The following is a 25,073-nucleotide window of genomic DNA, read 5'->3' as shown; positions in this document are numbered from 1 at the left end:
GAGCCTAAGATGGACCGCGCTTATCATCTCCAATTTATTTTATTATTTTCACCTCTAAAACAAAAGAATTCTACAATAGATTTGAGATATACTCCAATGTAATTTTTTAAAATATCAATTTCTAAATATTAAATAAAAAAATAGAGGAATGCTATTTATTTTTCTATAAATAGAAGAAAACTAGAAATCTCTATTATATAGGAAGAAATAGAGGTGGATTGGATCAATTTACTTTTTAAATACTATTATAGAAATGAAAATAACAATGAGTTAGAGATGGTTTAACTATCACTCATAGATTAACACCATCTCATGTGAATAATCAGGCACGCTCATGGTTTGTCTTGGCCCATGGACAACTTTTTTAAGGCCCTTTAATAATTAAAAAAATTAATTTTAACACAAATTTGTAAAAAATATTTATTCTGTAGAATTGTTACTATAGATTTTTCTGCATAGATTTTTGTTGTATTTAAATTTGTTGTAGCTGTAAGCTATATGTTGTAGATATTTCAAAACAAAATGTATGATGTATATATAAAATAATTTTTTGTTATCAACTTAAATAATTTATATCAATGTTTCTTATAAATTATCAAATTTTATTGTTATTTAAGATGCGATATGTAAATAATGTTAATATCATTTAAAATATTTCAATAATTTTTAAAACACAAAAAATAAATTCAAATATATATAGATATTTTTACTATGATTATCTAATTTATTTAATATTATAAATAGTTTTTTTATTTTACAGTTTGTACAGCCTATAAAACAAAGATGTAAGGTTTTTTTCTAAATATATACAAATAAATTTTGCCTTAATGTTTTTTTTTTTGCCTTAATTTTGCCTTAATTTTGCCTTAATTTTTTTTGCTGTAGCTTTAAAAGTAAAGCTAAAGCATGATTAGTAAAATTTAATAGAAATTTTTTATAGACTTTAAATTTCAAAAATAAAGTTACAACATGATTGATAAAATTTGTGATTTAAAAATAAATAAAACTAAAGTACAGAGATAAAACCCAACCAATCACCTCCATTGAATCGTAACAAAAGTTAGCGAATCGTTAATAAGATAAAAATCTCTTTTGGTCAAGTTTCTTGTATCATGAATTGGTAAATGAAAGTACGAAGTTGATTTAAAAAAAAAAAAGAAGCCACAATTCATTTTACATCACAACACACACGTACAAAAGATCAAACAAGAAATGAAAAATGGCAGCACGCGCCACAATATTTTATGCTCTCTTACTAATATCCCTACAGTACCTCCTATTATGTCACATAACATTCACGGCCGGAGAAAAATGGGATCTCCTCCTCTCCAATGTCGGAATCTCTGCTATGCACGCAGCTCCTTCCCAACGACAGTGTCGTGATGTTCGACCGAACCAACTTCGGACGATCATACATCTCTCTCCCTAACGGTAACTGCCGTTACAACCCTCAAGACACCGTCCCCAAAATAGATTGCAAAGCTCACTCCATCGAATACAACGTTGAATCAAACACCATCCGTCCATTAACTGTACGATCCAACACATGGTGCTCCCAATGGCGGACCCAAGAAAGTTTTTTTACCTGGGTCATATCTCAGCTTTAGGTCCAATTATAACAAAAAGATGATTTAAAAACTAAGAGTAAGATTTATAAAATTGATTGTAAAGAAATATTTTTAATATTATCACCGACACATTCACTATAGTCGATCATAATTTACTAAAATCAATTGTTAACACAAAATATCACATTTATAAAAATATTTTACTCAAATTTTATATAACTTTTACTTATGTTATATAATTTTTACTTATGTTTTATTAAGTTTTGCTTATATTTTTACATGACTTTATTAAAATTTATATGTAAAGATAATTTATATTTATATAATAATAATGATATTTATAAAAATATTAGTTTTGTTTATATAATTTTTATTAATAAATATGTTGCACCTATAAGTATAAACAACTAAACAAACTAAAGAATCATTAGTTGCACTGATTTTTCAGAGTGTTGGATTTTGTCACCGGCAATAATTTTCAATATATAATATTTATCTAAAAAAATCTACATAATTATAAATAGTAATAAAAATATTTCAGAAATATGCCTCCTTAATTTAGATGCGATAATCAATGGTTTGGGTGGCTTTTTCTCTAGACCGGCTCTGACGGCTGAGCCACACTAGCATAGCTTCTATGGTAACTGTCGGGATCATATGATAAGTTTTCACCACCGTGTTATTAACTAGTTGAATAATATCGTTCGATTGTAAGCGAATATAAATAGATTTCCATCGATGTTGAGAAAAACATAAGGGTAGAGAATATTATCTTCTATCTATATTATTAAAATAGATATACAAATAAGAAATACCCCTAAAACTTGCAACTTATTTACAAAACAATACCACTGAAGTATTTAATGACCCTACAATTAAACAATCCATGTATTTTACTAATTTATTAAATCATTTCCTAAATCAATTTTAAATTAAAACAACTATTAAATTATACTTTAATACCACTTAAAAACTACATCTCCTAAGTTTTAGCATTTTTATCTTTTTATCAAATTAAACAACTATTAAACATATCTAAACTGATTTTCGAACTAATTAATGTTAAAACATAAATGAAAATTCTCTCAAATAACCAGTTTTAAGTTTTTTGTCACAAAATAGCACTAACAATAAAATGACTAAAATAGCCTCTTCTTGTTTTGAAAATTTTAATATTTTTTTGAACTCATACGCAAAACCCACCTCCTAACTCTAAACCCGAAGTCTCGATTAGTTAACCCAAATTGTATAAATGCATATTTTACCTTTTAATAAAACTTCAATTTGGTCATTTTTCCTCTTTGAGTGCTATTTTCTGAAGATAAACTAAAAAGAAGCTATATAAGGGAATTTCTCAAACAAAAATAAAATAATTAATTAATAAACATGAAAACAAATTGATCCTATATTGATTAGGGAAACATTGAAACAACCTTAAAACCATGAAAAATTGATTTCAATATATTAATAAATTTATCCCCTAAATCGATTTATATATCCATTTAATAAATTTAGAATACGATATTGTTTCAAATATGCAATATATAGTTATATTTTATTATGTAATAGTAATAACTAAAAATTAAAAGCTACATAAAAAGAATCATTTATATAATATATTAAAAATATAAATTAATATATGAATATATTATTTTACATATATTTTCATATAAATAATAACTCAGCGTAAATTTAATATGATTGAAGAGTATGATAAAATTTTGATTCACAAAAAAATAAAAATACATTTGTGCAGATTTACGGTTCATATTTTAAAACATGTGAGTGATATAATTAACGGTTTACGAAACAAAATAAAATTACTCAATATAAATAATAAAATTATTATGTTTATAGATGTCATATTAAAGAAATATTTAATATGTTAATATGAGCAATTTTGAAATGTATATTATCATTTAGACAAAATAAATAATTTTTTGAATTATGACAAAAATATGAATTTATAAAAAATAAAAATAAACACTCTGGTTTTTTTTAGAGATCTCTTTTTTTTTAACATAAGTCTCGCCCAAACTAATGGCGTTTTGGGGAAGGACTCGTAGTTGAACTGCCATTGACATCTGATAACAATTTTTTTTACCTTCGGGAGAATATGTTTGGAAGAGTACTCCTTGCCAACCCAATGTTAATCTCGACCCAATCACACACATTGTTATCACAAGGAGTGAATGTTCTCGCTTTTAGCTCACCGCCCCAGTCTCCGCCGGTTTCGACAAGAAAACCGTCCAGTCTAAGAGAACCGAGGAGCACCCAGAGGCAGACCTAAACAGAAAGAAGGTGGTGCAGTTGACACAGGTTAAATTATAACATTTACGTTTGTAATCCAGTTGTTGTAATTGATCTTAGCTCGTTTGATTACAAACTATGCCCACTGACACCCCCTTCCCGAGTTCTAATGACTATTGATGCAGTGGAATTGGTTAAAAAAATAATGTGGTATTTTCTATTATATATTTTTTCTATTAGAAAAAATGTAAAAATAAGTTGTTAAAAGTTTGCTTAGGGCATTTAAACATGTTAGACCGTCATTGTCAGCCGTGTTACTGCCGGTAAAGAATCTTGAAGTGGACATGATCGATGCGGAAGTTGTGGTGTGTGGAAGTGCACCGAAAAGATCGTTAGTCCTCGCTTTAAGAAAGAATATTTTCATGAAAGCACTCAACACGTGTGCGAGGATCAAGATTGATGATGAGAATCCTCGATGGACGGTTGAGAAGATGCCACGTGCTACAAACATGGGAGACATGACGCTTTTACCTAACAGAGATGTGTTGCTTATCAACATTCTGGTGGCTCAGCTGCATGGAAGCTTGGTCGTTAACCTGTTTTCGTACCGATCTATACCATTCCGAAAATCAAGTCAACTCGAGGTTTGAGTCTCTTAACCCGAACACAATACCAAGAATGTATCACTCTAAGGCGATTCTTCTCTGTGATGGGAGTTCTTGTCAGTGGAAGTAATCCTCACGAGTTTAATAGTTTCATCTGAGTGCTATTCCCATTCGAGATAAGTTTAGAAGATTTCTCTCCGGCTTACCTAGAACTGGAGTTTGTTAAACTCCTTCAAAAGAATATGTCTCCTAAGTCGTAGTCAACGATTATATATGGGATGAATCACTGCAAAAAAGTTATATTACGTTTTACTGAACTGCTGTTGTTGATAAATTTGAAATTTTCGTACTATATAATAATATTAGATAAACCTATGGTAAATTTTTACTGCACTGAAACAAATTGAGTTTTAGAGCCATATTCTATATTATTAAAGTTGAAGTACACAATTGGATTGTTTGAAAACAAAGATAGTAGAATAAATGAGATATGTTTGGATACATGGATATTAGAATAAATGAGATATGTTTGGAAACATTGATAATAGAGATGTGTACTTTATTTTATTTACATATTTAGCCATTGTATTTTCAATAAATTAATAACAAATGAAAATTGTTTAGAAACATTAATAACATATTTAATACTTCTTTTTATTTAAACATTTAGCAATTATTTTTACAATAAATTAAACAACCTTCTTTCTATATTTCTTGTTGTTTACAATTCTATCACTATATTTACAGTTTTTTTTATTTACAATTATTTATGGTGAAAATAAAAACACATACTGAAATATAAATAGTATATTATATAAAACAATTTTTAAAAACAGTATTATTATCTTGTATAGTTTAGTCAAATATAAAAATTTCAAGAGTTCAATTTTCAAAAAAAAATCATAAAATTAATAATAATTCATAAAAAACTAATGCAAAAAATTAAAATTTTGAAACATGGATAAAAGTATATCAGTTTTAAAATATACAAAATGGACTATTCTAATTACCTAAAAACATTGTTTTGTCTAAAATAATCATCTATATTATTAAAGTTGAAGTACACAATTGGATTATTTGAAAACAAAGATAGTAAAATAAATGAGATATGTTTGGAAACATGAATAGTAGAGATGTGTATTTTTTTTTTTACACATTTAGCCATGAGTAATTAAAGACTATATACATGTTTTAAAAGTTTATTTGCAATTTTGGTAAATGCACTGTTCATATTTCCCTAATGGCATTTTTATCCCTATTATATATGTATCTTCATCTCTCTCTTCTCTGATAAACTTAACCAGCTCCTCTCTCTCCCCCGTTTTCATCTGTTCCCTCTCTCTCCCCCGTTTTCATCTTTAATAGAAGAACACTCATCAGCATCAAAATAAGATATTTGAGAAACTTTTTTTCCAAAACTACTACTTCTTCTCTTCTCTTTAGTCTCTCTCTCACATTCTTCCACCATTTCATGTCTTAACGGCACAGACTTCCGTCAATTAATAAGACCTTTCCGTCACGTCTCCGGTTTCAACTCCTCTTAGTTCTCTAACTACTCCATCGTCGTCACTCACATGTTCTTCCGTCAAGAAAGCTAAACGGCACCGTTTCACAGACTCCATTACGAAACCTCACGCTCTCAACGTCTCCAACAACTCTCTCGATGACTCCGTTATTAATCTTGAGTGTTTCTGAATCTAGTTCAATGTTTGTTTTGTTTGAATCTGATGTCGTTCTGGAAACATAATTTCAATGGTCAATGGAGTTGATATGTTTAACAATAAAAATGCTGTTAATTTCTATATTCTATATTCTATAAATATTATTTATAATAGTCTATGTTTTCTACTCTACATGTCTACTGCTCGCGGGAGAAGGACTTAAATTCCCTTTCTTTTGTATGTCTGACCACCTAAATAAAGAAGATGTTGCATTGTTAACTAAATAAATTTTCTTTTGTGTATATCTACCCAAATGACTCTTTAGCCATTGCATTTTCAATAAATTAATAACAAATGAAAATTATTTAGAAACATGAATAACATATTTAATATTTCTTTTTATTTAAACATTTAGCCATTGTTTTTACAATAAATTAAACAACCTTCTTTCTATATTTTTTTTTTGTTTACAATTCTATCACTATATCTACAATTCTTTTTATTTACAATTATTTATGGTGAAAATAAAAACACAAACTGAAATATAAATAGTATATTATATGAAACAATTTTTAAAAACACTATTATTATCTTATATAGTTTAGTCAAATATAAAAATTTCAAGAGTTCAATTTTCAAAAAAAAGAATCATAAAATTAATAATAATTCATAAAAACCTAATGCAAAAAATTAAAATTTTGAAACATGGATAAAAGTTTATCAGTTTTAAAATATACAAAATGGACTAATCTAATTACCTAAAAACATTATTTTGTCTAAAATAATCATAAAATAAAAATTAAATTTTATATACATATTTCAAATCAAAATAATAATTTAAAATTGATTTATATCAAAAATTGATTTAAAATATGCATATATTCAAAAATTTATTTTTACTAAAATATTTTCCAATAACCATTATTAAAAAATGTTTTCAATATATATAAGAAAAATACAAGAAAAAAATTAATTTCATATACCAACTTAAATTATGGTTTTTATATTTCAAATTAAACATTAATAATATAATATATGTGATTATTTATAAGATTGTACATATAAAATACTATTAATTATATGATTATTTATATGATGGACTAATACAATTAATTATATGATGACAATATATATGATACATAATAGTGACTAGGACTAGACGTTCAGGTATCCATTCCGGTTCGTTTCGGATCTGTTTGGGTTTCGGGTTTCCAGAGTCAAAGATTTCAGCCGCATTCATATATTTCTAAATTTCAGTTCGTATTATGACTAGGGCTGGGCGTTCAGGTATCCATTCGGATTCGTTTCGGATCTGTTTGAGTTTTGGGTTTCCGAAGTCAAAGATTTCATCCCCATTCTGATATTTCTAAATTTTAGTTCGAATTATATGCAGATCTTTGTCGGTTCAGTTCAGGTTCGGATAACCCATTTAAATTATTTTTTAAAATTCATTATATATTTTTTATTTCTTAAAATCTATAAATAAAATAATATATTGTATATAAATCTGAATAACATATGTCAGAGTACCTAAACTCAACATATAAATTGGTTTGGTTTAAATTTTGGATCAAAAATCAATAATTATTTTAAATATTTTTGGTGTTTTGTGTACTTCCACTATGTTAGATATTTATATTTGACTATTTTTTATATATTTTCAAGTATTTAAACCAACTTAAAAGTATCATATATATTCTGGATATTTTATATACATTAAAACTAAAAATAATTAATATATATAAGTACATAAATTTTTTTCGGATACATTTTGATATCCAAAGTACTTCGTTTCGAATTGGTTAGGGTTTCGGTTGTCCAAATATCATAGATTTTGAATACTTGAAAATATTTCATCAATTTTGGTTTGGTTTTGGTATTACTCTTTCGGATCGTGATCGGTTCGGTTCTTCACATTTGAATTTGTTATCCAATTTTAATATTAATATGAAAAATAAATAACAATATATTTTTGAAATATAAGCATGGATCCAAATCTAGTTTCTGAGGTAAAAATTCCTTTTGGAGCCAGCATTAAGAAAAAAATTAGACAAATCAACAATCTCTCCCATCCGCCATCGCTCGTCACCACCTCCACCGGTGTCGCGACCACTACCGTCACGTTCGTCCTCTTCTCAGATCTGGGTATTGTATAAGCTCCATGATTATTGAGACTCATGTGATTTCTCAGTTCGTAGCGAACCTGGCCAGTAGTTAACCCACCAAGAATCACTCTCCACCAATTCGTCTCTCGTCGATCGCAGTGAAGAAGAAGAGAGGACCCTAAGTCGAATTTGGGAGCTCCATCAATGGTGTTGATGCTGGATTGCTGGTCACTGCATACTATCCGTGCTAGCCATCTCGTATGTAAAAGACTTTAGAAAGGTTTCAACTTTACTGTAATGTTTTCATATAAAACCAAGATGCTTTACAATGGTAACAGAGGAGCGTTTATATACACAAGTCTCACACTCCTCTAGATCTTTCTAAACAATCTCATCTACTTGACAACCTTAAAGACAGAGAAGAAGAAGAGATAGAACAAGATGTAACTTTAACTTCTTGATTTCATTCAACTTAACTTTCGGCTATTACAACTCTTATGTATTTATACTAAAGTGTTGAAAACCCTAGAGTGCTGAGTCACGCTGAGATCTCGCACATCCTCAAGCTGGCATATCGATTGCTCGTCTCTATCATCTGAGTTGTGCAAGCCGTACGTACAGCAGTCTTCAACATGCTTGTCGCTTGTGCAGGACCACTCTTGACCGTTGAAGACTTCTGTGGAGTGGGCTTGATTTGTGTTTCAACAATATGGGCTTTCTCATTCTGATCCAGGCCCATATTGCCATTACACCCCCTCAAACTCAGAGTAGAGGCAACATATACGCTGAGTTTGCCGCGAAGCTTGTCAAACGCAGCTTGACATAGAGACTTTGTGAACACGTCCGCGATCTGTAGAGAAGCAGGAATATGTTTTACCTCAAGAAGCTTTAAAGCAACACGTTCCCTCACATAATGCCAATCCACCTCAAAGTGTTTTGATCGCTTGTGAAAACGAGGATTTGCAGACAAACACACAGCTGAGAGATTGTCACAAAGAAGTAATGGCATCCGTTGTTGCTGCAAACCCATAATCTTCAAGAGGTTTTGAAGCCAGGCAACTTCGGAAGCAGCTAGTGACATCGTCCTGTACTCTGCTTCCGTTGAAGACATGGAAACCGTATCATGACGTTTCGCAGACCAAGAAATGATGTTGCGACCAAGAAACGTGCAGAAACCTCCAGTATATCGTCTTGTATCTTTGCATCCTGCCCAGTCAGAGTCACTATAACACACCAGAGTGGAGTCAGAGTTCTTGTGGATCGTGATCCCCATCTCTGTTGTTCCTTTGACATAGCGTAGAATACACTTCAAGAGATTAAAGTCAGACACACTAGGCTGATGCATTTTCTGACAGATGTAGTTCACCGAGAACTGGAGGTCCGGTCTTGTAAGTGTAAGATACTGAAGCCTCCCTGCTAAACTTCGAAAATAGGAAGGTTGAGAGAATACTTCATCCTGACCGTGCAAATGATCAAGTTTCATTGGCAAGGGTGTTGGCATTGGGGCACAATCTTGCATACCGGCAATTACTAGCTAGTCTTGAGCATATTTGGATTGGTTTAGGAACAATCCTTCTTCGACTTGATGCACTTGTATGCCCAGGAAGTAGTGCGCGTCTCCCATATCCTTCATCATGAACTCTTTGTTCAGACTAACCAGAAGCTGATCAAGTAAAACATTGTTGTTTCCTGTGATTATCATATCGTCTACGTATAACAAAAGATAGATCACGTCTGAACCACGGTGATAGACGAACAAAGAGGGATCAGGGAAGCTACACTCAAAACCAAAGTGAAGAAGAAACATACTGAACTTGTCAAACCAAGCACGAGGAGCTTGTTTGAGCCCATATATGGCTTTCTTTTTGCAGACGTAGTCTGGTCTTGACTCATCTCTGAACCCTGGAGGTTGCACCATAAAGACTGTTTCTTTTAGATCGCCGTGAAGAGACGCATTTTGAACATCAAGCTGACGCTGTTTCCATCCTTTTGTCACAGCAACATGCAGTATAGCTCGTATAGTAGCAGTGCGAACGACTGGACTGAACGTTTCAAGAAAATCAATTCCTTCTTCTTGTTGGTTACCTCTTGCTACCAAACGAGCACGGAGATTGCGAAGAGTACCATCTGCGTTGAGTTTGGATTTGTAGACCCAGCCACAGTCGATGGGATTTTGTCCTTCTTCTGGAGGAACCAGTTCAAATGTCTCTGTTTCTTCCATATTATCCATTTCCACATTCATGGCTTTTGTCCACCCTTTGTCTTTAAGTGCAGCTTTAACTGATCTTGGCTCGGGATACACAGCCTGAACTGTAAACAAAGCGTAGCGAGGATTAGGCTTCATGATACCTGAACGAGCACGAGTTGTCATAGAGTGAACTGGAGGTGGTGGAGCTACAACTTCATGTGCTGCATTCTCACTGTCTGCACTGTCGGAGTCTGATATCAGTTCATTATCTTCTTCTTCGTCTGCTTGCAGAGGAGACAGTGGAGCTTGTTGAGCAGCGGGTGCCTCAGCTGTGACCGATCTGCGTGTAGAAGGAAGTTCTTCTTCTTGAAGAACAAACGGTTGATCAGCGTTACTAACAACAGGTGGACTAAGATATGTTTTCCTCCAAGCGTTAAGCAGAGCAGACTTTGAGTCTGTGTGGTAGTTGCTTACAAGTCTGAGTAGGGAAAGGACTGTTCTTCGAACAAAACATGACGACAGATATAGACTCGTCCACTAGGAGGATAGTAACAACGATATCCTTTGTATTTTTCGTTGTAACCAAGAAAAACACAAGGAAGTGATTTCGGATCAAGTTTGTTCTTCATGTAAGGCCTTATATAGGGATAACACTTACATCCAAACACACGCAATGACATATAGACAGGAGGTTTGCCTAGAAGAACTTCATAGGGACTTACTCCTTTCGGAAGAACAGAGGAAGGAAGCAAGTTGCAGAGAAAAGCAGCAGTGTAGAAGGCTTCAACCCACATCTCTTGAGGCACTTTACTGTGAAAAAGCATTGTCAAACCAAGCTCAGTAATGTGTTGATGCTTCCTTTCTGACAAACTGTTTTGTTGGGGGTATGAGGACACGAGACTAGATGTCTGATACCACATCTTGAAAGATGAGCACTGAATGCAGCATTCAAAAACTCACCCCCTCCATCTGATTGAAACTGAAGTATCTTCACTGCAAACTGATTCTCTACCATATTTTGAAACCGAGTAAACACAGAAAAGAATTCAGATTTGCACTTCAAAGGATAAAACCATGTGAATCTTGAATAATTGTCTACAAAAATCACATAATATTTGAAACCTTGAGATGACACAACAGGACTTGGACCCCATAAGTCACAATGTATTCTTTCTAAGGGTTTACTCGAAACAGAATCAGAAGCTAAAAATGGAAGTCTGCAGCTCTTCCCTAACTGACACGCATTGCACAACTGATGTGTCCCTTTCTTATTCACCATGATAGCATTAGTACGAACTAGATGTTGAAGGATGTCCCTGTGAGGATGGCCCAGACGTTGATGCCACACCTCATCACTTGTTGCTCGCTGCCTTGTAGAGTAGTAAGCTTGAAACGTTGTATCCTTCAACACGTAGAGGTCTTTATGCCTTTTTCCTTGAGCCATCACCTGTCGAGTTTCCTTGTCCTTAACATAGACAGAGTCAGCATCAAAAGTAATCTTACACGGGTAATCAGAGGTTAGTTTTGACACTGATAACAATGATTTAGTTATTTCAGGACACACCAACACATCCTCAAGTTTTAAAATACCTTGTGGTGTATGAAGGGCAACGGATCCGACATGAGTGATGGGTAAATAGTCACCATTTCCAACAATAATCTGATCATTTCCAGCGTATGGCTCAGACGACTGCAAACGAGACTCACTGTTGGTTATGTGAGCTGTTGCAGCTGAATCAGGATACCACTCTCCACCAGAACGTTGCTCTTGATCAGACAGCTTCATGGTTGCAAGCGCATTGTGGACTGTATCAGGACTCTCATAGTTCTCATCAAACCGGTTGTAACACCTTGCAGGAGAGTGACCATATCGACCACAAATCTGACATATTGGTCGGTTTCCACGTCCTGAGTTTGACCCTCCAGAGAACTGTTGACTAAAACCTCTCCCACGAGTCGAGTAGTTGTTGGAGCCACGACCTCTGTAGCCTCCCGTGTAACTGTTTCCTCCACGACCGCGAGAGCTGTAACCACGACCAGTATGGTAAGCCATATGAGGATTAACTTCCTGAGACTGACTGTAGTTCTGCAACTTATCATCGAAATTAACCAGTTTGTACACCGCATCTTCAAAGCTCAGTTCAGGAACAGAGTCCATTGAGTGTTCAATCACAGTACATATTGATTCATACTCTTTTCCTAAACCAGCTAGAGCACCATAGATAGCTTCGTGTTCAGACAGTGGACTACCTATTGAGTCTAACTGGTCACAGACCGCTTTGACTCCAGAGAGATATTCAGACATCGTCTTATGTCTTTTGGTCATACCTTGGAGTTTTCGTTGCAGATCTAGTTTTCTAGTAGCAGACACACAGTTGTACTTCTTCCCGAGAGCAAACCACACCTCTTGAGCAGAGTGAAGTCCATAAACACCACGAAGAGCTTCCTCTGACAGAGATCCAAAGAGCCACGCCATAACCAGTTGATCCTTCTTGACCCATTTTGCAAACTCTGGGTTGGCTTGCTCGACTGTTTCCTCTCCTTCTCTGACAGTGACGGTTGGAGTAGGACGAACTGAGCTGCCGTTGACAAACCCTAGAAGTGACTGACTGGATAAGAAAGATTCAAACTGGGTCTTCCAAAGGAGGTAATTTGTAGATGAGAGTTTAAGAGTAAACACTGAGTAATACTCAAAGATGGAGTTGAAATCGTATCATTTTCTTCCATGGCTCAGAACCGAGTAGCTCTGATACCATAAAGACAGAGAAGAAGAAGAGATAGAACAAGATGTAACTTTAACTTCTTGATTTCATTCAACTTAACTTTCGGCTATTACAACTCTTATGTATTTATACTAAAGTGTTGAAAACCCTAGAGTGCTGAGTCACGCTGAGATCTCGCACATCCTCAAGCTGGCATATCGATTGCTCGTCTCTATCATTTGAGCTGTGCAAGCCGTACGTACAGCAGTCTTCAACATGCTTGTCGCTTGTGCAGGACCACTCTTGACCGTTGAAGACTTCTGTGGAGTGGGCTTGATTTGTGTTTCAACAATATGGGCTTTCTCATTCTGATCCAGGCCCATATTGCCATTAAGCCTGTCTATGACTCCACCTTGACCAGTCTCGATAATGTCTCGAATCTGTTCTTTACCGCAAGCTCTTCCTTTTCGTGATGAGTACCGTTGCTCTGTTTTGTCGTCTTCTCACTTTGAGCAGAGGAGGGAAACGTTGTGCTCTGATGGGCCTGACCAGTAAGGCCCATTGTCTTGTTTCCCATGGTATGTTCGAGTGTTTTTGTTTGAGTGTCTCCTGGAGTTTTGGGAATCAAACAAGATTATCTTCACTCTCTGTCTCTTTAGGATTTGTGTCTGAAATCGGAACTGTCTGAATCAGACCAAAGCTTTTGTGCGATTTTTTTCTTAAATTTTTAGATTGTAAATTGAGAATGGAATGTGATATGGATTCAATTCCATATGGCTGGTCGATGTATCAGATGAAGGAGAGTTTACATGATCTAATCTTGATGAATCATGCATTTCTGCAAGTTTTAATCCTCTTTCATTAGCTTCCTGATGGTGTGTATGTTATTGATAACTCATCTTATTACTTGTTTTCATCGTCAGGTTTTGTCAGGGAAAGCTTTGCAGGGATATCATCTCTCTGGATTGCAGACCCGTGCTATTTCTCTCTGTAATTGGTTCAGATGATGAAGAAGAGGAGCAACTTGCCAAGGAAATCTTCAAAAACTGGAATACTTATGTGTTTGCTGTCTTTGAACGGAGCATAAACACACTATTTCTCACTGAAATGGTTCCTGCTCTGTCGTTAACACTCAACTCAAGTACTACTTTGATCCCAAAGTTACTGTGAGTTACTTACATCTTTCGCTTTCAAGTCTCTTTGATTGAAAGAAACTCTGTATTGACTCTAAAGCTATTTCTTGTGTATGCAGATCAGTTATCCATTTGAGAAAGGTCCACTGAGCCCTCGTTACCGTGGTGAACATGCTATTCGTCTTTATCCTGGAAGAACGCTGCATCGCCTGCAAACTCTGCGAGGCTGTAAGTATTGAGATCTATCGTAAGGTGTAATTTAGTCTTCTCTTTTAGTATTCATAGCTCTTCAAGTCCTGCTACCTTCAAAAATTGTTACCCAAATGGGTTTAAGCTTAATGTTAAAAGGTTTAAGCTTAATGGGTCTTAGACCATCCGCAACAGCGGTCCATGACGAATCCTTATCATTAATCCTTAAGATTAATAAAATATAATAATAATATTTTGCCTTAACTAACTAAGAATCAATCCTTCAGCAGGGTCTGGAAGGACTTGATCCTTGATACACGTGGCACTCTCTCTATCTCTTTCCCTCGCTCTCTATCTCTCCTCCCTCGCTCTCTCTCAATCTCTCCGCTCGCGCCATCTCTCTCAATTTCACGTAAGCTTTTGATTCTTGTGGTGGCTTGTATGATTGTAAAATGCAACTGGATTGTGATCTTGGCTGCGGAATCACTAGTCCGTTTCAGAGTGGAATGAGAAACAACCTAGAAAAGAGTAAGAGTAACCTTTGGATCTGTGTTTCTGATCTGTGAAATTCTCCTAAAATCCGGCAAGTAATGGTTTTTAATTTAGATTCTAGACACATGTTTTTAATTTCTCATACTCTTTACACACACAGGTTCTTGAGTACTGGGCTGGGAGAGGAATGCTTCAGATTTTGTAAGTTACCTACCTCTTGTCTTGTAGTGGTTCTTTTATAAATGTTTTCTTTAGTGTTTGGCTTCAGCCAATTTAATGTGTCATCATACCTGAATTTGCTTTTCTTGACCTGAAAATTACGATTCCAAGATGATGCTGAGAGAATTTGTTGGTTGTTGTAAGATTTTTTTAGTGTTTATATTTGTTTGATTTGGTCGTTTCAGTGTTGATGTGATGACAAGAGCTTTCCCTGACTACCTGTCTCAGAAGAAGGATCTCCTGCTTCTACAGAATATCGCTAGCTACATGCTTCTTGCTTGTGGCCTTATCTATTTCATCTCTGTACGATCTTCCTCTCTTCTTTTTTGCCTTTCTCTTGTAACTTTTCAATCTTAGTTTAGGTTGCATCTTATCGTCTCTTCTTGCCTCTGGAAAACTAGTCTTCCCGTTTGTGCATCTAAATGTCCCTTTTGGTCAGTCTCGTTTGTGTTCTTACTATCCTCTGATTGTTGTCTGAACTTCAGGGAGTTCTATGCATCGGCTTTCTGAAGCGCGCTCGACAGCAGAAGGAAATTTCAAGAGAACAAGCTGTCAAGGATCTTGAGGCAAGTATCTATAGTCTACTTTGCATCGAGTTTCCATTCCCTGTTTGCACCATCATAATATTCAGAAAATGGCTTCTAAATCATTGATTCTTGTTTGCTGCAGGAGATAGATCGACGCAGGGAAGAGTTGGAACAATTGGTCCTGCTGCATCGCAGTAGAGTTCTCTTGCAAGTTGTTTCGGTATTAGCTCTGTAACTTGTTTTTAGTTTCTGTTTTACTGTCTTGTTTCTGTTTTAGTACTTTTGGAACCATTTGCTTAATAATTAAAAAGCTTAAAGTCAGATTCTTTTGTTGGGTTTGAGGACATACAGGAGGAGGTGATTCAGAGTATGATGAAGAGGAGAGCACAAAGAAGTTTGCGAGGAAAGTAGCTGATCATTATAGTCACCAAACTCTGGAAGAGAGCGAAGCTAGTCCCATCATTCATCTGAAGAAACTCAACAATTGGGTTTGATCACTCATTCACTCTTTATCATCTCTTAGACATTGTTATTTCAATTTTTTTTTTTTAAATATTTTTTTATTCTAAGGATTCCAAATTGGGATACACCATTGTAGACACTTTTTTGCAATGAATCCTTAACTATTTAAACAAAAAACCAAAAAAAAAATTAATAAAATATGGCTAAGGATTCCACAATGGAATCCACCATTGTGGATGTTGTAATGCTTTCTTGTTTTTTTTTTAAAAAAAATTCCTTGGAAGCATTTCTCTTTGGAATGAAGATAAGGTGTTTGTCGTCGTATCTATATTTACTAATTCATTTTTGTTTCAATAAACAGTTGAGGATTAAGGTTACCAAGAAGAAATGTTTCTTAAGAAGGATGATCCAAAGGTGACGCTGAGTTTTTCAGTTCATTGGCTCTGAAAATTAATGCAGACATCGCAGCACAGAGCATGGAGAAGTAATGAAGAATTTAAGAATCTTGTTAATGACTCTAGGAGTTGTAATGAAGATAGCCGAGAAATTAACACTTGAAGTTAGCTTTTAAGACTTGGGAAGACATGTTGTTACTTGTTAGTATAAGACTTGTATGATGGTAGTGTAAGACTTGGAAAGATAAGATTCTATGTAAAATGTATGTTTTATGAATTTAATGCAATGTATATCTATATTATTAGAAAGGCTAAAGTCTCGAAGTTAAACAGGTTACAAAGGGACATGTAGAATTGTGTTTCTTTCTTTTGATGGAGAACCTTAAGAGAAGAAGATGATACCTATGAAGATATCAAATCTCTAAACATGAGAACGTAAGAAATTTCAAATTCTTAGCTACATAACAAACATGGAATCTTCTTTTGTATTTGTTCAATTCTAACATTTATTTTGTAAGTTTTTAAATTAAATGCACTTTTATACTTTATAGTTAAACATACATTAAATCACTAATGTTTCTTTCTTTATACTACTATCCATGTTTCCAAACAATATACTTATTTCTTTATACTACTATCAATGTTTCCAAACAATATATTTTTATACTACTATCAATGTTTCCAAATAATACAATAATTATCTTAGTTATTTTATATCTATCATTTTCTCTTTAAAATTTTGTAAAAACGTCATAATTTCATAAATTGCAAAATAGTGAACTTTAAAATTTCGATTATAAGATTACAAATTATGAAACTATTACAATTTAAATCCAATTAAATTACATATCGGTCATCCATCAGTTCAATCGGTTAGTCTCGGGTTTTAGTGATTTTTTAATATGAATATTTTAAAAACATAAATTGAATTGTCATATCTCCGGATTAACCGGTATAATCACAATCGGGTTGAATTTAAAAATACTGATTTAAATGCAAAAATATTTTAAATACACACTCTTTAAAAATAACCAAAATATTTGTTAAATTATTAGTGAAATTTTTCATCGTAAAATATTCCGCGCTTCAAAAGCGCGGATCAAAATCTAGTTTTTTTAATTCTTATAGGGTTATTCACTGGGAGTTCTGAGATCGCATAAACTCTGCTGTTGCAGATGGAAGTTCAGAAAGTCTCCATGAGCAGCGCGAGGTAATGATTTCATCTATAGCCGCTATATCTATCTTTCTTTGCCTCCTTACTACGTGGTTCTGTTTCGTTTACATGTTGTCAATCATGTCTATCCACATGTTTAATGCATATATCTATTCGATAGGGCCAAACTAATCAACAATTTGAGGTCAGAATGCTTATAGTGCAGTTGTCTTTTCCTTAATTTCAGACGAACAATAACAAACAAACACACCGTGTGCATAGCTTGGCGATCGTATGGACTGACTGGGAAGACTTTAGACAATGGAAAATCGAAGAATTATCAAAACAAAACATTGCAATGCCACGAGCATCCACATACATATCGAATGGTTTGTAGGAAATGATATTTTTGTCCTGAGCACATAAGTTATAGCTCTGTAAGCATGTTTAAACTAAGAAGCAATTGTTTCTCTTTGTATATCACAGTTAGTATACCAACTATTGAGGTACGTTTGGTCTTTTGTTGACTAAAAAATTATAGACCAGACTAGGTATAATAGATTTAAAGCGTAGATGCAAGTAGTGCTGGCTTCTCTGCCCTCTGAATTCATTTAGTATCCTAATATTTATCTTTATGACATGAACGACTTATATAGATATACAGAGAGAATTGTTGTATTGCATCTGAATTTTAAAATCATAGCAAATGGGGACCCTAAGTTATGTTTACACAAGAAAGTAAGAAACCAATGTTTTTACATCCGTCCAGAACATTAAATGATCTAGATTGATTTATAATTTAATTTTAAATTTAATTTTAATTTCATACACTATAAAATAAAGTATTTGATTAATTTATATACCAAATTAGAAATTTGACTAAAATAAACAATTAATTAAACAAAAGTTATAATCAAAGTAACTTTTAAAGCTAAACTAATACTGTTATATTAATAAATTTTGGTTTTCTCTATTATCATTTTCTTCGAAAAAAGTAAAAATTTTAAAACAAAATTTAAGCATCACAAATCTAATAGTTTATTCAAATTTTATGTAATATTAAAATGTTTATGAAATTTTAATCATCATGAAATTAATGATGATATAATACTAGCCATTAGTAAATTACATATCAAAAATTAAAGTTATAGATAAAATTAATCATCTATAATACATCTATAATTGTTTATAAAGTTAAAATATATTTTAATATAAGAAAAAAGTTTTCTAGCTACACGAACTATTGGGTAATGTACCCAAAACCATACAGGGTATTTAAATGTGTACCAAACAACATCAACTCGCTAAAATGTGTCAAATTCATCATTTGGGGTGTAATTAGATCTAATCAAAAGTTCTTTGGATTTGTTTGGTTATACTACTCTTTCAACCAGAAGTTAACCAAACAAATCCAAAGTTCATTTAAAAAAATTCTTCTTCCTTTGTTATTCTTCTTGAAGAAGTGAATCTGGACGAAGTAGTAAGGCCATCATTTGTAACTTGAAACATCAAGTTCATCAAAAATTATATTCAAAGATTTTATTTTTGAATTCTTACTTGTATTTAAGCTTCTTTACTCACCAAGTATTCGAGTTATTTAATCTTTTTTTTTTCCTCTTTTCATTTCTCTAATGTGGCGTTGACAGTCAATCGCAAGTTAGAGATCAAGATCTTTCTTTCCCGGTGATCGAGAAGGTTTCACTCATGGACTCAGCCTCGGTCTTCGGTCTTCATGGAACGGCTTCCTCTGTTTTTCTGGTCCTTCCCTGACCACCGGATCTGCTTCCTCTGTTAGGATTGGAAAAGGAAGCGTCCTCAGTTCTCTGCTACCTTTCTATGGATTAAAATTTATAAAGCATATTATATTATTTTATCACAAATCCGTTATATATTATTTTAGGAGCATTAAAAATAAATAACTTTTAGTTCATATGTGATTTACAAATGTGTCATTTCCTAAGTGTCATCACTACAAACTCTCTCACCATCTATTTTCCAAACCTCTTAATTAACTAGACTAACTAATTACAATAATAACTAATATACTCTAAGCTTTTATTTATTGACTAACCAAATAAATCATGTCCACGATTTATGGTTTCAGTTATTATTTACCATATGCTATTACACGGTTTAATTATGATGCATTCCATTATTCTTTACATGGTTTTCACATTATTATCTACCAAACCAGAAATATGGTAAATACAATTGTTTGTTTCGGTCTTACCAGAGACCAAAAATACTCTGGAACATATTCTATTATACAGTTTTTGGCTTTCATGATTAAACCGTACATGGTTAAATACTATTTTGATTATTAGATAACTTTTTATGAAGTTTACAATGTTTTCACTATATAACCGTTAAAACGTATACTAAAATCATTACAATTGAGTAGAATATTTTAAAAGCATAGTTTGAAATTATTATAATTGAGTAGAATATTTTGTTATCATCAAACAATCCAAAATCATTATTTTCATGTAATATTAAGGGATTATGTATTTTGTATGATTCGATACTCTAATATACTAAGTCATTCATATTTGAGGCTCTGAATCATATGATTTGACTAAGTATATAAAATACAATTTCGGACCAATGATGCTGACATGTTGTAACTTAAAACCATAATATAAAATCGTAATAAAAGTGGATGGCTTGATTTCATCAAATCAAGACATCCATTTATGTAATCATCAAAATCATTGTAAGTTATGTTTTAATGCTGATTTTAAATTAGCCAAGTTTGGTGCAAGTTATTTTTAAAAGAATTCGATACTAATTTAACTGAAAAAAAAATGTACGTTAACCTTGGCCATTTATTTAGCCTGATATATTTTCGTAAAGTTAGAACTATGCATTTTCAATCACAGAGTTTCTTGCTGTAAAAACCCACATGATTTTGAACAATATTCATATATTAATTATGTCATTAATTAGCTTAATTAATTGATTCGTTTATAATAAATAAAAGATCTTCAATCCTCTGTCAATCACGTAGAAATATTTCTGGTTTGGAATTGTATTCTCCTCTATTTATCACATTTTAGGAATGTAAATCTCGTTATGACTACATATTGATCGTTTGAGAATCCAGTCATGCGAGAAATTGATTATTTTAGTATTTAATGTGATTGTATATTAGAATAAATGTGAAATGCTATCATATAAGGAATAACTTTTAATGTTAAACTTTATTATCATGTTTTAGTCAAACTTCCCTTCTTTTTATTTTTATATATTCTCAAAAATAAAAAGATGTAAAATATAAATGACATAGTGATGTAAAATATAAATACATTTTATTTATTTTTGGGAATAATAACTAATTTTATATAAGTTTTTGATTACTCATATAAATTCACACTCATGATCTATACTTCAATTACATACAACCAATAACACAAGTTTTTTTTAAAAAATAAAGCTTATCTTATATAGATATACACAATTTCGTTCAATCATTCATTATAAAATATATAGTATTGAAACTATGATTTTTACATTTTTAATACATATATATTAAAGTTTATAATTTTTTAGTTCATTCATCCTTCGGATGGCGCAGGTTATCACCTAGTCTAATACTATAAAGAAAAGCACTCTCTTCTTTGAGAGTGCCACGTCAGAAAATAATCTCACCAGAGCGCGACACCTGTCTTAGAAACACAAAACTCATCGTTTCATTAATTATGTATTGTGATGGACTCTGTCGTGGGCTTTTTTAAGCATGAAATTGTGTCTAGGCCCGGAAAAGTGTATTTTGTCTCTATCCCTAATTCTACAGACGCCAAGCCATGGAGTTCTGACCCCCTCTTCCTTCTTCGGCGGCACAGTGACGCCTGAGCTTCATCTCAGTCTCTGAAACGGTCCGATTGATGGCTTTTCGTGTTTAATTCCATTCATTGATTTACCCACGATGAGAAATTTAATGCGTGTTTAGAATCTGCAAGGCGGTGTGTTTTCAGGATAAATAGGTCTGTACTTCTCTTCTTGGTATCATCATCTCTCCATATATGTTATAGTATACTAATATACTGAGATTCTGTTTTGATTATATTGCATTTTACGCTAGATTCAGAAATTCGAGTTGGTGTTTTAGATGAGCAGTTGGCGTTTCTTCAGTTTGTTCAACGTATATGGCTGCAGCGGTATTATCTCAGTTTCTAAGCTCTTTCTTATATGCAAAAGCGTGAACCTTTTTTTATTTGATCCCAAATTACTTCTGTCTCTTCGGAACAGCGAATACATCTGGAAATTGTTTAAGCTCTCTTCCATGTAATCTAAAGGTTGATGGTAGGAGGTGAAATCTTGATTTATATATCTTTGCATTTTTCTGATAATCATTCTGAATCACGATATATATATAGAGATACTTTCTGATCTTCGTCGATGCTAAGGTGTTCGTTCTTGATACTCATGAACAGCTTATGGCGTTTAAACTCTTAATTATTCCAGATTCTGTATTTAGATATTTATGCAAACAACTGTGAATTATAAGTCTTGAACCCGTTTGTTGATTTGGCTTTTTTACACATGTGTTTCAGTCGATATTTATGCCACCCAACTGTCAAGGTCCGCCTCCTAAGCTTCTGAGAAGCAATGAATGTGAAGCACTACAGCGAGCTTATATGGTGGACATGCTCCTCCTCGACCCAAAGGTAACTCCGGCTTCAAAATCTTTAAATATTCGGGAGATTGTTATTGTTTGGTTTGTTGATTCTGTTTCACTTTGTTCATGTCTGATTATCAAATTTTTTCCCCATTAGCTTCCGTTTGTTTTTCGATCAGTTGCTTCCGTTTAGCTTACTCACTCCTTTATCTCTTACTTTTTGTTCAGTATGAAATTAGGATACTTACTGTCAGGTGGTGGTGACGGCAACGATGGTGTTAGAATGACCAGACGGGAAGTTCGAGAGATTTTACTGTACAGTAAGCGCCAGTGAGGTTGTTAAGTCTCATCCTGACCGTCTCTCCTCATCTCCTCCTACGTACCTCAATGTGGCTCTCTCTGCATCATCTGAATCAATTTACTTCGTCCTTCCGATAATCTCTTGCTCGGACATGTATATACACTCATCTCTTCCGATGGTACTTACTCTCCTGCAGCTTCACTGTTTCACATGGCATTTTGTTCTGTCATATGAATAAGATTGTTACAAATCCTCGGGGTTTGGTTCCCGACAACTCTGAACCATAACTTCGATGGAGCCACCGTTAACTATTGTGGCAGAGAAACATAATGTTGCAGTGCCGGCCACGTTCTACAGTAGAAGAAACATTCCAAATATCAGTCACGAGATTGAGTTGGCGGAACTGAAGACAAATCCATGAAGCTCTAAGTAGTATGCCTAATGTATATTCATCCCTCTTCGTGTAGAAGATTCTGCAGCTTAGTAGAAAGGAGCAAGATAATCTCTTGCTAGGAACGTGAAGCAAATGTCAAGTGGTCTCATCAACAAAAGAAAACTCTGGCCCCAGCATCTACCAAGAAGGCCCGCATCGCCAAGGTAGAGTATGCAATATCGACATTAGTACCTTTTATGCTTTTGCATCGTTGTTGTCTTTTTCAATATATGCAGCCCACATGATTTAAGAAACATCGAAAGATACATTAGTAGTTTTTTTAACTATTTAGCTTGGTTACTTTCTTCCCAAGTCATTCAAATTGTTATTGCTCTGTTTCTAACAAATAAAAATAAAGTTTTACTTACATTTAAAGTAGGGTTTTAACATTATGCAAAGTGGTTTAGGCCTTACCTCTGAGTTAAAACATTTTCATACAAAAAAATATAATGTGGAGATATTAGATAATATATTGCTCTGTTTTTAACCAATAAGCCTGAGTTGTTAATGCAGAACTTTTCTATCTTTCTGTACACAAATAAAATCAGCGCAGGAGATAAAGTCTTGGTTAAAGCACAATTGAGAAAAAGTTGTGCTTTCTTTCTTTTTTTGATCAAGATAAAGTTGAACTTCCAGAAGAACTAATTTAAAGACAAGAAGAGTGGATTACTGCATCCTCCAAAAAAACAATTTGAACCATTGATCATTGCAGGATTTACAAAAGCTGTAATAACCGAAGGACAAATTAATAAAAAACAGCAAGAGTTGACTGTTATATCCTGCAAATAAACAATTTATCACCTGAACCAAAAAAGGAAAAACAAATATATCCAACGGACTTAATTTAAAATAAGAAAACTTCAAACACGATTCACAAGCCCAGTTAATAACACTTAAAAACGTAAAACCCACTGCATTTAATGGACCTAAAAGATACAGCCAACCACTAAACAAACTTTACATTCCAATCTTCAAAGGGCCCAACCAAATGTACTCGCCACCAAACTCACCAGTTTTTAAAACATGTATAATAGTTCAAACTTCTTTTTTAGTAGTTTAAACTTCATGTTTGTGACTTAAGTAATAACCCTTACCAAAACCATAACTAACTATAACTTTATAGTCTTTTATTAGAACTAATAACCACAAACTATGTGATGAATATATTTAAGCTCACTTACATTTAGGGTTGGGCATTTGGATACCCGTTGGGGTTCAGATAGGCTATTTCAGATTTTTGGGTAATTCAATATAGAAGCATAAAATCCATTTGGTATTTCTATATTTCGGATGGGGTTCGGGTATTTTAATTTCAGGTTTGGTTATTTTGTCTCGGGTTTGGATATTTAGATTTTAAAAGTAAAAATTTAAATTCTTCATTGTTTACGTTTTTGTATTTAAAATATATACTTTTAACTTAAGTGATCTTCTAATTTTTAATAGATTAAACTATTAATAGGTTTGAAGATAAAACTTCAAAAATAGATAATTTAATTGTTATTTTAAAAATTTGGATGCAACTTTTTGATATAAGAAACAAGAGCTTGATATATATATCAAGTGAATATTAAATTATTTTGTCCATAATTATATGTATTATTTGATTTTGAATCATGTGCAGAATTTATATGTAGAGAAAAGTAAACTAGAAATATATGGTCAACTATTCTTATGTTCGGTTATCTTCGGATATACATTCGGGATCGGATATTATCCGTTCAGATTCGAATATTCAATCTCTTCTAAATCAATATCCGTTCGGGTCTGGTTTGGATACAGATTCAGATATCAAGTTAAATGACCATTCCTGCTCGCACTCTTTCTTAACTATACGATCAACGTAGTGCTGTCATTGTACTCAATTCACTATCACATTGTGATAAGCCACTATTCTTTAAGAAACAATACTTTCAAATGCTAACACATGCTACACACAAAACATTTCATCCCAAATTATAATAAAAAGAAATAACAAATGGTCAATATCCCGCGCGTAGCGGGGACTGACCCTAGTAAATATATATTATATAATCTATAGAATTATTCCAAAATGATCAAAGCAAAAAACAATT

The 25,073-nt window shown here is 33.1% G+C and overlaps 1 protein-coding gene and 2 pseudogenes across 1 annotated transcript; all 3 read left to right on the top strand.

Annotated features, from left to right (window-relative positions):
* Positions 1-1,331: 1,331 nt before the first annotated feature.
* Positions 1,332-6,118, top strand: LOC108820145 (aldehyde oxidase GLOX-like; annotated as a pseudogene).
* Positions 6,119-8,150: 2,032 nt separating this feature from the next.
* Positions 8,151-14,470, top strand: LOC130499005 (NADH dehydrogenase [ubiquinone] iron-sulfur protein 8-A, mitochondrial-like; annotated as a pseudogene).
* A 226-nt stretch (positions 14,471-14,696) lies between these two features.
* LOC130498445 (uncharacterized) lies at positions 14,697-16,805 on the top strand. Its single transcript, XM_056991812.1, has 7 exons — positions 14,697-14,929; positions 15,054-15,094; positions 15,298-15,415; positions 15,598-15,678; positions 15,782-15,859; positions 15,991-16,127; positions 16,463-16,805. Exons 2-6 carry the CDS (start codon positions 15,081-15,083, stop codon positions 16,048-16,050), a joined length of 351 nt encoding a protein of 116 aa, XP_056847792.1. The 5' UTR covers positions 14,697-14,929; positions 15,054-15,080; the 3' UTR covers positions 16,051-16,127; positions 16,463-16,805.
* Positions 16,806-25,073: the final 8,268 nt, after the last annotated feature.

The sequence above is a fragment of the Raphanus sativus genome, chromosome 8, assembly GCF_000801105.2.
Source record: "Raphanus sativus cultivar WK10039 chromosome 8, ASM80110v3, whole genome shotgun sequence".
Taxonomy (NCBI): Eukaryota; Viridiplantae; Streptophyta; class Magnoliopsida; order Brassicales; family Brassicaceae; genus Raphanus; species Raphanus sativus.
This window is presented reverse-complemented; position numbering and strand designations above follow the sequence as displayed.